Consider the following 14282-nt stretch of genomic DNA (forward strand, 5'->3'; position numbering starts at 1 on the left):
TCACATTGACACATTGGTTGTTCAGTTTGACCCACCAGTTTTGGAGATGTGGCTTATAGAGTAATGTCGTGCAGAAAACGGCGAGTTGAGAAAACGGGCTTGAAAAGTCGTCTTCTGTGGTCTCTGACATTACACCTAGCTACATGTTTAAGCATTTATTTCATATGTGCATGTCGCTTTCAGCTCTTATATTTATTTCAGACATGCTCTGAGTCTGCCTGTGATATTAACTAATTTTGTTTGATTAAAAAAAAAAAAAAAAAAAAGTTTGTCTCCTCTCCTGAACAGTTAGTCTCGACTGTCTCTGTATCAAAAAAAGAGTCACATTTACGGAAAAAAAAGATATAAACATTGAAATACACAGAATGATACAAGTTTTCTGCCCGACTGTGACGACCAGCGGAGACCTGCTCAACGGAGCGGCGCCGTGACGCACGCGATAAGACCACAATAAGATGTTAACCCATTCTGACCTGAGATCAGATTCTAAAAAATGTCTTCTACATCCTGACAGTTTTCCATTCTGACCTGAGATCAGATTTAAAAAAAAATTCTTCTACATCCTGACAGTTTTCATTCTGACCTGAGATCAGATTAAAAATAAATGTCTTCTACATCCTGACAGTTTACCATTCTGACCTGAGATCAGATTTAAAAAAAAAAGTTCTTCTACATCCTGACAGTTTTCTGAAAAAGCTATGTTTCTATGTCAGTCGTCAGTCATATTTCAAAAATAGCAGACGTACAAGCTCGTAGCGCGCCACTCGGTGGCGCGCTATGAGCTTGTAGACACAATGCTAACACCAAAAGGGGTTCCCGCGCAAAATGGGATAAATAAAAAAAATAACCGACTGGCTGGCTCGATGATGACATGTGCCAGGAGGAATGTGATTCAGATTTATAACCGAAACTTCAAAATGTGCCACACACAACGAGGCAGTACAAAGACATACACTGTATTCAGGGTATTCAGGAGGGTCCCGCGTTGAACCGGGGATGGGGGGGGAGGGAAGAGGACTGGGCCCTTTTTCTCAAGCATTAAGTTTAATTATTTAATGAAGTATCCTTCATTATAATTGCGTATATGATGTATGACGTCTTATTAGCCCATTTAGACCTAAGTTCGATTCTACAAATGTCTTCTATAAATCCTGACAGTTTTCTGAAAAACCCTATGTTTCCATGTCAGCGGTTCTCAACCTATATTTCATGTCAAGGACCCCTAGAATTATATGTATTTGGCCGCCGACCCCCCCCCCATCTGAAAATATGGTGTTCCAGGGACCCCCCCCCCCCCCCCCAAAAGATTTGCGCCACATTTTCACGATCTTTCAAAAATAGCAGACCTACACAAACTCGTAGCGCACCACCTGGTGGGCGTGCTTATATGAGCTTGTAGATCTGCTATTTTTCCAATAGCTAAAGCATAACACAATGCTTAAAACACCAAAAGGGGGTTCCCGCCCCGAATGTGTTAAAAGTGTTTAATTACGTTTAATTATACACTCACGAGAGGTGGTCCACATGCTTCTGCTTTTAAACTTCTGCCGCAGAAAGATAATAAATATGACAATTTTAATGCGCATAATAACGTTGTTTATGTGGTTAATTTCTGAGAAGTGGGATTTGTTTACTAAATGGTGAATACTAGAGCTTGTTATGTAGGAGAGAGAGAGAGAGGGCGCTACACTCTGGAATGCAGAGTTAAATAGAGAGATTTATTTGCGTCTCGAAGGGTTTTGGAAACCACTCGTTTTTCAACCACGTAAACCCCAACTATTCAGGGGGTGGTGGGGGGGAGGTGAGACGTTCGCCAAAAAGTACAGATCTACAAGCTCAAAATGTGTTGGTTTTGAAAGCTTCAACGTCTGCAGATGCAAAGACTCAGTCTGTACCATTCATTGTCAATGGAAGCACTGCAGCGACGTGAAGCTACGAAGCAAACCCGACGTGTGTGTGTAGCTGCTGCAGAAGATGCAACGCATGTCTTGAGTGAGTGTTCAGGGTTTGATGAGGTCAGATCAATTATGGAATGTCAGATGAGGGTTTTGATTAACAGTTTCCGTGCCGGGAATGGATTACTCCAGGTTAATGTCGCTGCCGTATCGGACATACCCGCCTTTTGTTTTATGTGTTTAATCCGCCGTAATGTAATGAATCAAAAGAAAATCCGTCTTCGTCGCGGAGTATGAGACTGGATGCCTTCGCTGTGATGACGAAACCGGAAATCGTCACATGCTGTGGGCTGCTAGGGCTTCTGGGAAATTGAGGCCAATGGAAATGCATTGGGTACAACGCCTCATTGAAACCAATCTTGTGTGCGTCTTCCGGGTGCACCAAGATGGTGGATGCTACACACAGATCATAACAAACCACGGGAGCTTTTTTTGATGGATTTTCGCGGATTAAAAGCCCAAATAATTCAGCGTATGCTCTAAAGGTAATACAACAATCTCGGCAGTGAAGGGGGGTTGATTAAAATGCGGGTTAATCGTAAAAAACAGTCAAACTGTTAAAGGGTTTTGAGGTCAGATGTTGCTGGCCAATATTGATGCCATCAGGTATATCCATATATGGGCTTTATGGAGGGTATGCGCGTGACATCATCGCCAAACCCGGAAGTTATGCAGGAACGCCTATACTGAGTGGCAAAAAACGACTTTCTGGCCTTGACAGCCCATATTATACATCCAAACAGAAAAGTCCTATCTGATTGCATTAAACGACGTTAAACAATGTTAAACTCACTTTGCATGTTGCTTTGCCACTCGATGTGCCATTCACTTTAACCCATTCTGAACAGGAACCCATTTTGGTATTAGCATCATGTTATGCTTTAGCTATTGAAAAATAGCAGATCTACAAGCTCATAGTGTGCCACCGAGTGGCGCGCTATGAACTTGTAGGTCTGCTATTTTTGAAAAATCGACTGACATTTTTTATAATCTGATCTCAGGTCAGAATGGGTTAATCAGACCAGTGTGTGTCCAGTGGAAACCTCGTATGAATCTGATCTCAGGTCCGAATGGGTTAACCCATTCGGACCTGAGATCAGATTCTAAAAATGTCTTCCACATCCTGATAGTTTTCTGAAAAAGCTTGTTTCTATGTCGGTCGTTCTTCGATTTTTCAAAAATAGCAGACCTACAAGCTCGTAGCGTGCCACTCGGTGGCGCGCTATGAGCTTGTAGATCTGCTACAATCTGCTGTCCACCCAGGTCCTTTGGTATAGCAGTGTGGTTTATTAGCACATTTCTATTTTAGTTTAGTCATAGTGAATGAGACTTCATTTAGTTTTTAGTCACATTTTAGGCACCTGGAATGTGTTGGTGTTAGTCTAGTTTGAGTCGACTAACATGTCATGCGATTTTAGTCGACTAAATCTACAGTTGATTTAGTCTACTGAAATGCATTCTGGCGGGCCTTGATGCCGTCATAATAAAAGCCTAATAATAGCCTATCTACAAGCTCACAACGCGTCGCGCTGCGACACGTCGTGAACTTGTAGATCGGCTATTTTCAGCATGTGTAAAAGTGTAAAATGACTTTGATTTTAGTCTAGACTTAGTTTTGGTCATCATGGCTTAGTTTCCATTTAGTTTTCGTCAGTAAAAAAAGGTAGTCGACGAACATTCTTCGCCTTAGTTTTAGTCGACAAGATCAACACTTTTTGGTAGCGGTTTGTCCACCCACCGTGAGTCCATCTCCTGGTGATTCTCTACAGCCACTGCTAACTTTCACAACTACACAAACGGCTGTTGTTGAAAAAAATAATACAAACAACAATAGTTCAGTGTTGAAGACTCTCGTGGAACCCTGCTGATCTAGGACCAGGCCTCCCTCCCTCAGCTGTCTTCCTGTCTTGTGTTTTGCTGTAGGAGGAGACATAGCCTTTGTCTTGTTCGTTCTGGAGGGGGAGCTGCTTTTTAGCCTTTTATCTCTTAAAAAGGCCACATAGGTCGACGTCGTCTCGTCTGGTACTAGCAGCGATGCTAACGGGGGGCTATAGCGTTCCCAGCAGAGACCTGCTGTTGTAGTCCGGAGGGCACAACGTGTTGTGGACTACAATACCCACCTGAGCTTCACACGTTTGCAGCTGTGCCCTGGAGCCAGGCCTTTCCCCAGTACAAAGCCTCTGTGGAGAGTCTCTAGAATATGAAGACCAGGATTTACACTAGCTGTGTTTAAACGTTGAGGATTTAAACACAGTGCAACTAGCTGTGTTTAAACGTTGAGGATTTACACACAGTGCAACTAGCTGTGTTTAAACGTTGAGGATTTAAACACAATGCAACTAGCTGTGTTTAAACGTTGAGGATTTACACACAGTGCAACTAGCTGTGTTTAAACGTTGAGGATTTAAACACAATGCAACTAGCTGTGTTTAAACGTTGAGGATTTAAACACAGTGCAACTAGCTGTGTTTAAACGTTGAGGATTTACACACAGTGCAACTAGCTGTGTTTAACGTTGAGGATTTACACACAGTGCAACTAGCTGTGTTTAAACGTTGAGGATTTACACACAGTGCAACTAGCTGTGTTTAAACGTTGAGGATTTAAACACAGTGCAACTAGCTGTGTTTAAACGTTGAGGATTTAAACACAGTGCAACTAGCTGTGTTTAAACGTTGAGGATTCACACACAATGCAACTAGCTGTGTTTAACGTTGAGGATTTACACACAGTGCAACTAGCTGTGTTTAACGTTGAGGATTTACACACAGTGCAACTAGCTGTGTTTAAACGTTGAGGATTTACACACAGTGCAACTAGCTGTGTTTAAACCAGGGGGGCAGTCAGCCAGATATTTCGTGAAGCCTCATTTGAAATCGGTAGTTCATAATAATGGCCTGTTGTGGCGCTGGACTGGACCCAAAAAGCCCCATAGCTCCATAGAGGCCCATGTATTTTGGCCCAACTTCACCTAGACTGTATTACCTTAATAAACATGGTCATGAATACTTTCTTCTTCCAGTCACTAGTTTAAAGTCTCATTTCTAATGTCATAATATTCTTTTTGGAAAATTATGGTCCCATTAATTAAAAAAATGACCATAAAGAAAAAAAAACATCGCGTATGTTCTGAGGGGCGTGGCTACCGTTACAGTCTATGATCGGGATTCCCCTCCCACTCGAGTCAAAATAAAAACCAACGGAGAAGAAGGGGGGAAGTCCCGCCTCGTTGTCTGGGCAGCCAATGGCCAGCTGGTCCAAAACGGAGCCAGCCAATGGCCAGCTGGTACCAAACGGATCTAGAAAGATGGCGACTTACATCCATATTATTACAGGCTTCATTTTACGTTCATGTTAGACCCGGCGAACGCTTTGTCCATATTTTTTACAGTCTATGGTTTAAACGTTGAGGATTTAAACACAATGCAACTAGCTGTGTTTAAACGTTGAGGATTTACACACAATGCAACTAGCTGTGTTTAAACGTTGAGGATTTACACACAATGCAACTAGCTGTGTTTAAACGTTGAGGATTTACACACAGTGCAACTAGCTGTGTTTAAACGTTGAGGATTTACACACAATGCAACTAGCTGTGTTTAAACGTTGAGGATTTACACACAGTGCAACTAGCTGTGTTTAAACGTTGAGGATTTACACACAGTGCAACTAGCTGTGTTTAAACGTTGAGGATTTACACACAGTGCAACTAGCTGTGTTTAACGTTGAGGATTTACACACAGTGCAACTAGCTGTGTTTAAACGTTGAGGATTTAAACACAATGCAACTAGCTGTGTTTAAACGTTGAGGATTTACACACAATGCAACTAGCTGTGTTTAAACGTTGAGGATTTACACACAATGCAACTAGCTGTGTTTAACGTTGAGGATTTACACACAATGCAACTAGCTGTGTTTACACGTTGAGGATTTAAACACAATGCAACTAGCTGTGTTTAAACGTTGAGGATTTAAACACAGTGCAACTAGCTGTGTTTAAACGTTGAGGATTTACACACAGTGCAACTAGCTGTGTTTAAACGTTGAGGATTTACACACAATGCAACTAGCTGTGTTTAAACGTTGAGGATTTACACACAGTGCAACTAGCTGTGTTTAAACGTTGAGGATTTAAACACAGTGCAACTAGCTGTGTTTAAACGTTGAGTATTTACACACAATGCAACTAGCTGTGTTTAAACGTTGAGGATTTAAACACAATGCAACTAGCTGTGTTTAAACGTTGAGGATTTAAACACAATGCAACTAGCTGTGTTTAAACGTTGAGGATTTAAACACAATGCAACTAGCTGTGTTTAAACGTTGAGGATTTAAACACAGTGCAACTAGCTGTGTTTAACGTTGAGGTATCAACAAAGATGCCCGAATATTATTCTTCAGCTGCATGCATGGCATGCACACATTTTTTAAATTTTTCCCCACTGCACTTTTTCCCCAAACAATGGCTCGGGGTGGGTTTAGTGGCTCGCTATTTGTGGCTCGCAATTTGTGGCTCGCAGATAGATAATAGGTAGGTAATAGGTTTAATGTGAACCACTGCTGTTCAGTTTCCCTTTTAGCTTTGTTCGGATTGATTCGGCAGCTAATTTGAACTGGAAACACACTGTGTGTGTGTGTGTGTGTGTGTGTGTGTGTGTGTGTGTGTGTGTGTGTGTGTGTGTGTGTGTGTGTGTGTGTGTGTGTGTGTGTGTGTGTGTGTGTGTGTGTGTGTGTGTGTGTGTGTGTGTGTGTGTGTGTGTGTGTGTGTGTGTGTGTGTGCTTTTTTTCACACCTGCAGTCATTAGATGCATATTGGCAGAGGGTGGACTGGAGAGGTGTTTCTGTGTAACTAGCATGCTCCCTCCCAGCTGCGCTCTCTCTGTCTCTCTGTCTCTCTGTCTCTCTCTCTCTCTCTCTCTCACCTGCATGTTAACACTCTCATCGCTCTCATTTATAGATGGATGAATAGAACATCAACCACAGAGAGTATATATATATATATATATATATATGATGCACATGAGACAGTAGTGCCTGAAATTAATCTTTTGACATCGGTCCGTTGACAGGAGCTGAGATTAACATTACTGGCTTAACGATATAGTGATTCATAATCTTTTTTAATTGAGAGATTTCATTTTGAAGAAGATTAATTTCAACGACCTTCCAGTTTGATATCGTCTCTGTCGGGGAGGAAACGTCTACATCAAAAGTATAGCAGATCTACAAGCTCGAAGCACGTCGTTTTGTGGCGCGGTTCAACCTTATAGATCTGCTACTTTTGACGCTTTTGTGTGACGCTGTAGTATGATTTATATAGCGCCTTTTATCCAAGGCGCTTTACAGAGAGTGTGCATTACATTCACCCATTCACACACACATTCACACACCTATGGCAGAGGGAAACCATGCAAGGCACCAACCAGCACATCAAGGGCCATTTAGGGGTTCAGTGGTCTTGCTCAAGGACACTTCGACACTGACTCTGGGGGAGCCCGTGGGTTCGAACCGGGAACCTTGCGGTTCCCATCCGGCCACCTCTACCCCTGAGCCACCGTCTCCACCAATGGTGCCCCTCCCCCACCCTGATACTGCTCCTGAGTCAGAGGAGGGGGGGGGGGGGCACTTGAGTTGAGATTGATGGAACTTAATAACTGTGTGCGTGTGCGTGTGCGTGTGTGTGAGAGAGAGAGAGAGAGAGAGAACAAGAACACAAATTCTTGGTTTGGCTTTCATTCCCGACTTGCATAGTTGTGGGTGTGTTCCGTTGCTAGTTCCGTGTCGCTTTGTGGTGATTGGTTAATGGGTTGAGAACCACTAAGTTAAGCTATTTATCATTGGACGGTCCATCTAGGCCCTAGATGGATTTGGGGAGAAGTAGTTTCATAAGGGGCTGGTATGAAGTACTTGATATAAAGAGAACATGTTCAGTTCACTAGTCTACACTCTACTCTACACCTGCCTTCATTTCATCTGATTGTCTGTCTGGCAGGCACTTAACAAGCGATCGTTAACTGTGTCTGTTAGAGAGGGGCAGAGAGAGTTGCTTTGCTCAACTTGATTTATACTTATATTCTCCACTCTGATGAAGGTACATGTTCGATATATCATGCAGCCTTACTTATTAGCCTATATTTTAGCACAAGACGACGTTTGACACCCCTGATCTAGGGAGTGGCATGCAGCGCTGATACTGAACCGACCAATGAAAACCAATTATGCCAGCCAACACGGTATATAGCCTGCTGGTGTAATCATTGGACTCGGAATCCTCACCTCCTGGGTTCCAATCCAGCTGCCCTCACTATACCGCAGACTAGTTTACCGGAAGGTTCCCGTTTAGACACCAGGCCGGTCCTTGCTTCTTGTTAAAGGACCACTTCACCACTTTTCAACCTATCTTCATATAAAAACAAAATCGCAATTTTTTTTTGTGTCTCATAGGAGGGCTGTGGGCAGTTTAGAAACCATCTTCCAGTGACATCATCGATGGGGAATACAAGCTAATAGAAACTGCAGGCTTTCTAGTCCTGAAAAGTTGCAATGCGAAAATGGAAGCCATCGTTCTCACGATAATGAAAATCTAAATTTTTGTAAATAAGTCTTGTTTAAAAAAAGTCTGCCTAATGCTGATGTCACTGGAAGACTGTTTCTAAACTGCCCACAGCCGTCCTATGAGACACAGACTGAGTAGAAAAGAATCGTGCAATTTCTTTTCATGATTATTAGTCAGGACTTAGACTGAGGCCTACTAGCGATGCGATCAGTGTTTTTGATTAGTGGGACGTTGAATTCATGTTTTATTAGGCGCTGATCATTTCATCGCATTATGAGCCATCGTGAGGCCGCAGTTCTCTGCAGCTAGCTTACACAATGGAAAAGATCTGCCCAAGATCAGAGTAAAATATAATGCTATTTAGCTCTAAACAGGAACTGCACAGTAGCAGAATACTTGAGCACTGTAACTGATCCGAAACTAAGGAAAACATTAACTCGATATAGACTCGGTGAACACAGTCTTGCGATCGAGAAAGGCCCGCCATAGGCAGGCCTGTCTCCCAAGAGAAGACCGACTGTGCACCCACTGCACACAAAACGAGGTAGAGATTGAGCTACACTTCCTAACCGTCAGCCCACTGTACCAAGACATCAGAGACATATACTTTACACGGATTACAATCACCCAGGGAGGGTTTGAAAACATGACTAATGACAAAAAACTCCCATATCTGTTGGGTGAAGTACAACAATGTGCAAACACAGCAGTGAGATTTGTGAGCTGCTGTGACCCGAGAAGGATGCCAAATGGAATACAACTACAACCACCTTAACAGTAACACCTGCGTTATGAAATCGTAATAAGAAGTTGCGCTCTGACCCTTGAAGAATTACAGCATTACAGGGGGGGGGGGACATTTTCGATGTTGCGCAACATTGAATGGGCGCAACATTGATAGGGCGGAGAACTCCGTCCTGTGCGCTCAGGGTGTTACCCATTTTGGGCGGGTGTTTTAAGCATTGTTATATTTTAGCTTTTGAAAAATGAGAGAGAGAGAGAGAGAAGCTGTGAGAGAGAGAGAGAGAGAGAGGAGCTGTGTGTGTGTGTGTGTGTGAGAGAGAGAGAGAGAGAGAGAGAGAGAGAGAGAGGAGAGCTGTGTGTGTGTGAGAGAGAGAGAGAGAGAGAGAGAGAGAGAGATAGAGGAGCTGTGTGTGTGAGAGAGAGAGGAGCTGTGTGTGTGTGTGTGTGAGAGAGAGAGAGGAGCTGTGTGTGTGTGTGTGTGTGTGTGTGTGTGTGTGTGTGTGAGAGAGAGAGGAGCTGTGTGTGTGTGTGTGTGTGTGTGAGAGAGAGAGAGAGAGAGAGCTGTGTGTATGAGAGAGAGAGTGATGGGAGGGAGGGAGTGAGATCTTATTGGTCCAGTATCCCGGCAGGTCCTCTTCTTATCTACCGGGTGCTGAAACCACTGCATCAGACACACACAGGAGAGGAGAGGAGAGAACCATCTGCTTCAGACACACACAGGAGAGGAGAGGAGAGAACCATCTGCTTCAGACACACACAGGAGAGGAGAGGAGAGAACCATCTGCTTCAGACACACACAGGAGAGGAGAGGACCAACTGCTTCAGACACACACAGGAGAGGAGAGAACAAGAGAGAGGAGTAGAGGAGAGAACAGGAGAGAAGGAGAAAACTGAAAAGAGGAGAGAACAGGATAGAAGGAGAGAGAAGGAGAAAACCGTATAGAAGAGGGGAGAAGGAGAACACAGGAGACAGTAGTGGAGAGAAGAGGAGAGGGGAGAAAACAGGAGACAGTAGTGGAGAGAAGGGGAGAGAAGGAGAACACAGGAGACAGTAGTGGAGAGAAGAGGAGAGGGGAGAAAACAGGAGACAGTAGGGGAGAGAAGGAGAACACAGGAGACAGTAGTGGAGAGAAGAGGAGAGGGGAGAAAACAGGAGAGAGGAGAGGGGAGAAAACAGGAGACAGTAGTGGAGAGAAGAGGAGAGGGGAGAGAAGGAGAAATCAGGAGACAGTAGTGGAGAGAAGAGGAGAGAAGGAGAAAACAGGCTATATAGGGAGAAGGAGAACACAGAGGAGAGATGAGAGAACAGGAGAGAGTGGAGAAGGAGAAGACGGGAGAGAGGAGCGGAGGAGAGAAGGCCAAAGCGGGAGAGAAGAGAACAAAACAAAAGGAGGAGAGAGGAGGAGTGTGGACGATGAAGGGGAAAAAGAAGAAGGCTGATGAAGGACGGATATCCACTTCACTAGGCCTACTGGTGGTATGACAATGGCATCCACTTAACACGCTTGTGTGTGTGTGTGTGTGTGTGTGTGTGTGTGTGTGGTTTCACACCTGCAGTCATTAGATCTATAGATTGACATTGGTAGAGGGTGGAGAGGTTTTTCTGTTGAAGTAGCGTGCATTTATTTTGTATGTGTGTGTGTGTGTGTGCGCGTTGTTGGAGATTAGAATATAGCCTAACAGACAGAACTAATCATCAATCATCTGATCAATAAGGAGCCATTGTTGTTAACCTTCCTGTGTCTGTCTTTATATCTGTCATTGTACAATGTGTTCATTATGATCCTACTGATTGTGATTTGCATCAGGCGGCAACATATGTGACGACAAATAATGAGCAATTGTCTTGCGAACGTTATCGATCCAGGCTATCCCCGATTTGTGTGTGTAAATTGCCCCAGGATAGCCAGGAGAATGTTTTATTTATTGTCAATATACAGTAGTAGTAACAATGATACTTGGTGTCCTCCTGTCACTTTCTCAATTCCAATTTGTCAAGTGTGAACTCTCTCCATAAATGTCTGTTGTGTGACTGACTGCCTATAGGAGATTCCCCCTTTTCTTTTCTTTTTTTTTCTCCATTCATTTTGAGCGGCAGTGGCTACAGGAGGCAGAGCGGCCATCTTGGAATTAATTAGGTTAGCTTCCAGCGTCACAAGCTTCCACGTGGAAGCTGCCTGCCTGTCGAGGCTCCAACTGGCTGCTGCTTCCTGGTCTGCCCTTGGAACAGGAGGCTGGCCCCTATCGGCTCTCTGATAAGCATTTACAAAAACCCCTAGGGGGGGTCCCCAACTAAATGATTATTATTAGTTTGAAACCAGAGGGACCTTGTCACCCAAAATATGTCATTTAGATAGAATGTTATGTACGGTAGACATACCATTTTATAGTTTTTTCTTATAGTTTAATTGTACTGTTTCATTCTACTGATTCTACTTAGTTTTCTTATGATCCTAGATGACTTTTAACCAGGACAATTCTACAAATGCCCTGACAGTTTTCTGAAGCAGTTCTCAAACATTTTCATGTCAAGGACCCCCAAAAATATCTGTAATTGGCCACCTGAAAATATGTTGTTCCAGGGACCCCCCCCCCCCCCTAGAAGAAAAGATTTGAGTAAAAAAAAAACGTTGAAATAATATATATTCAAAGATTTACACTACATTTTCACGATAAAAAAAAAACCCAACTGATCTACAAGCTCGTGCTATTTTGCAATAGCTAAAGTATATCATAATGCTTAAAACACCAAAAGGGGTTCCCACCCAAAATGGGTTAATTTATTTGGCCTGCTGAAAAGTGGATTTTCAGGCCTGTTTTAAAGGATGCCAGTGATCTGAATGTTTCGAGGGAAGGGGTCAGGGCATTGATTTGATTCCACACTCGGGCGGCAGTGCTGTTGAAGCAGACTTTAGCCATGTTTGTTTTGCATATATACAAAACATGTGTCTCATCATTCATGATGGTTCTGTTCTTCAATTCATTTCCTATGGAAGTCACATGGTTTTGAAGAGTAATGGTGTAGTTTTTTACGCTATTTAGTTTTCGTCAGCGAAAAAAAGGTAGTCGACGGACATTTTTTGTCATAGTTTTTCCATCCATCCATCCATCCATCCTTCCATCCATCCATCCATTTTCAACCGCTTATCTGTAGTCTGGTCGCGGGGGAAACAGCTCCACCAGAGAGCTCCAGACTTCCCTCTCCAGAGCAACATTAGTGACTTCCTCCTGGGGGGGGGGGATCCTGAGACGTTCCAAGGCCAGTGAGTCGATGTATTTCCTCCAACTGCGCCTTATTGGTCTACCCCGGGGGGGGTCTCCTCCCAGTGGGACGTGCCTCGAGGACCTCCCTATAGGGAATCCTAACCAGATGCCCGAACCACCTAAGCTGGCTCCTTTCCAGGCGAAGAAGCAACGACTCTACTCCCGAGTCTCTCTCGCGTGACTGAACTTCTCACCCCATCTCTAAGGGAGACGCCAGCCACCCGAGTTAACGGGTTTCCTGTAGTATTCCATGCTTTTTGCGCAGTGAAACTCATTTTGGGCCGCTTGTATTCGCGACCTTATCCTTTCATTCTTTCATCATAGTTTTTTACATCAACGCTGGTCTCTAACTGTCTCTCTGTGTGTCTGTCTCTGTGCAGAACAAGGAGAAGGAGAGGATGAAGGAGAGGGAGAAGGAGGCGAGGGAGAGAGAGGCTCGCTACAGCAACGGTCACCTCTTCACCTCCCTGACCGTCTCCGCTACGACACTCTGCTCCGCCTGCAACAAGAGCATCACTGCCAAGGAGGCCCTGAGCTGTCCTAGTAAGAGAGAGAGACACATACACACACACACACACACACACACACACACACCAGTGTTGTTTTTGGCAGCACATTTCTTATTTTGGTTTAGTCATAGTCTTTGGAATGAAATTTGAGTTTTTGTCATGTTTTAGTCACCTGGAATGTTTTAGTGTCTAGTTTTAGTCGACTAAATATCATAAGATTTTAGTTGATCTAAATCTACAGTGGATTTTAGTCGACTAAAATGTGTTTTGGCGGGCCTTGATGCCGTCGCAATGGCTGATTTTACACTTGCCGCAAAATAGTAGATCTACAAGCTCTAGCTTGTAGAGCTTGTAGATCGGCTATTTTCAGCATGGTAAAATGTTACCGAAAAGCAACGCTGGGTCTTACAAGGTTGACATATTATTGCTTATAGCAGCTTTAAAGCCTGGATCTTTAATGTGTGATTCCTTTCAAACTGGTCGGCTGTATGTAGAACAGTACTAGGAACACAGCTTTACGATATAGTACCTAAAACATATTTCTAATAAACGACTACATTAATTGTATTTTATTCCTCGTATAAACACAGCAAAACAAACAATATGCAGCTCCTCCCAGTTGCTTTGTGGATCGCCCCGAGTCTGTTTTATTAATCAGCCAAGGCATAGCTGTGGTCTGTTCTTTTTTTTTTTCTTCTCGCCAGCAGCACACATTGTATTTGCATAGTTCTATCTGTTTACTGTTGCCGTGGAAACAAGAAGCTTGTAAACAACAATGTGATGCAATAGAATAGCCAGTAATTAATGTCAAACTACAGTACACAAGAACACGACACAAAGGAACGCGATACAGGACAGTAACGACACAATGGAATACCGTACACAATGGAGCATGGTGTAAAACAATAGAGAATCGTAGTCCCGGCCCCTTTCATGACGACGCTATAGGACCAGAAGTGAATTCCTCATTCATTTTTTCCCATAGACATTTCAAAAAGTATTTATTTAACCGATCAGATTCTAAACATGTCTTCTACTTCCTGACAGTTTTCTGAAAAGGCTATGTTTCTATGTCAGTCGTTCTTCGATTTTTCAAAAATAGCAGACCTACAAGCTCGTAGCGCTCTGTGGCGCGCTATGAGCTTGTAGATCTGCTATTTTTCACCAAAAGGGGTTCCCGCCCCAAAATGGGTTAAAGCCGATTACGCCACGGAAAAAGCCAACTCGAGTCGTGACAAATCATGACAACAAAC

At 43.5% G+C, this 14282-nt stretch overlaps 1 protein-coding gene across 1 annotated transcript in view; it reads left to right on the forward strand.

Annotated features, from left to right (window-relative positions):
* The window catches only part of LOC310855982 (rho guanine nucleotide exchange factor 2-like), a gene marked incomplete at its 5' end in the record, with an annotated part of 88136 nt that overhangs the window by 41216 nt on the left and 32638 nt on the right, over positions 1–14282 (forward strand). The window contains one exon of the mRNA XM_083761198.1: positions 12901–13063. Coding sequence (XP_083617324.1) covers positions 12901–13063 — 163 coding nt within the window. The remainder of the gene's footprint in view (positions 1–12900; positions 13064–14282) is intronic.

This window comes from Protomyctophum parallelum (assembly GCF_964188405.1).
Source record: "Protomyctophum parallelum genome assembly, chromosome: 3".
NCBI lineage: Eukaryota > Metazoa > Chordata > Actinopteri > Myctophiformes > Myctophidae > Protomyctophum > Protomyctophum parallelum.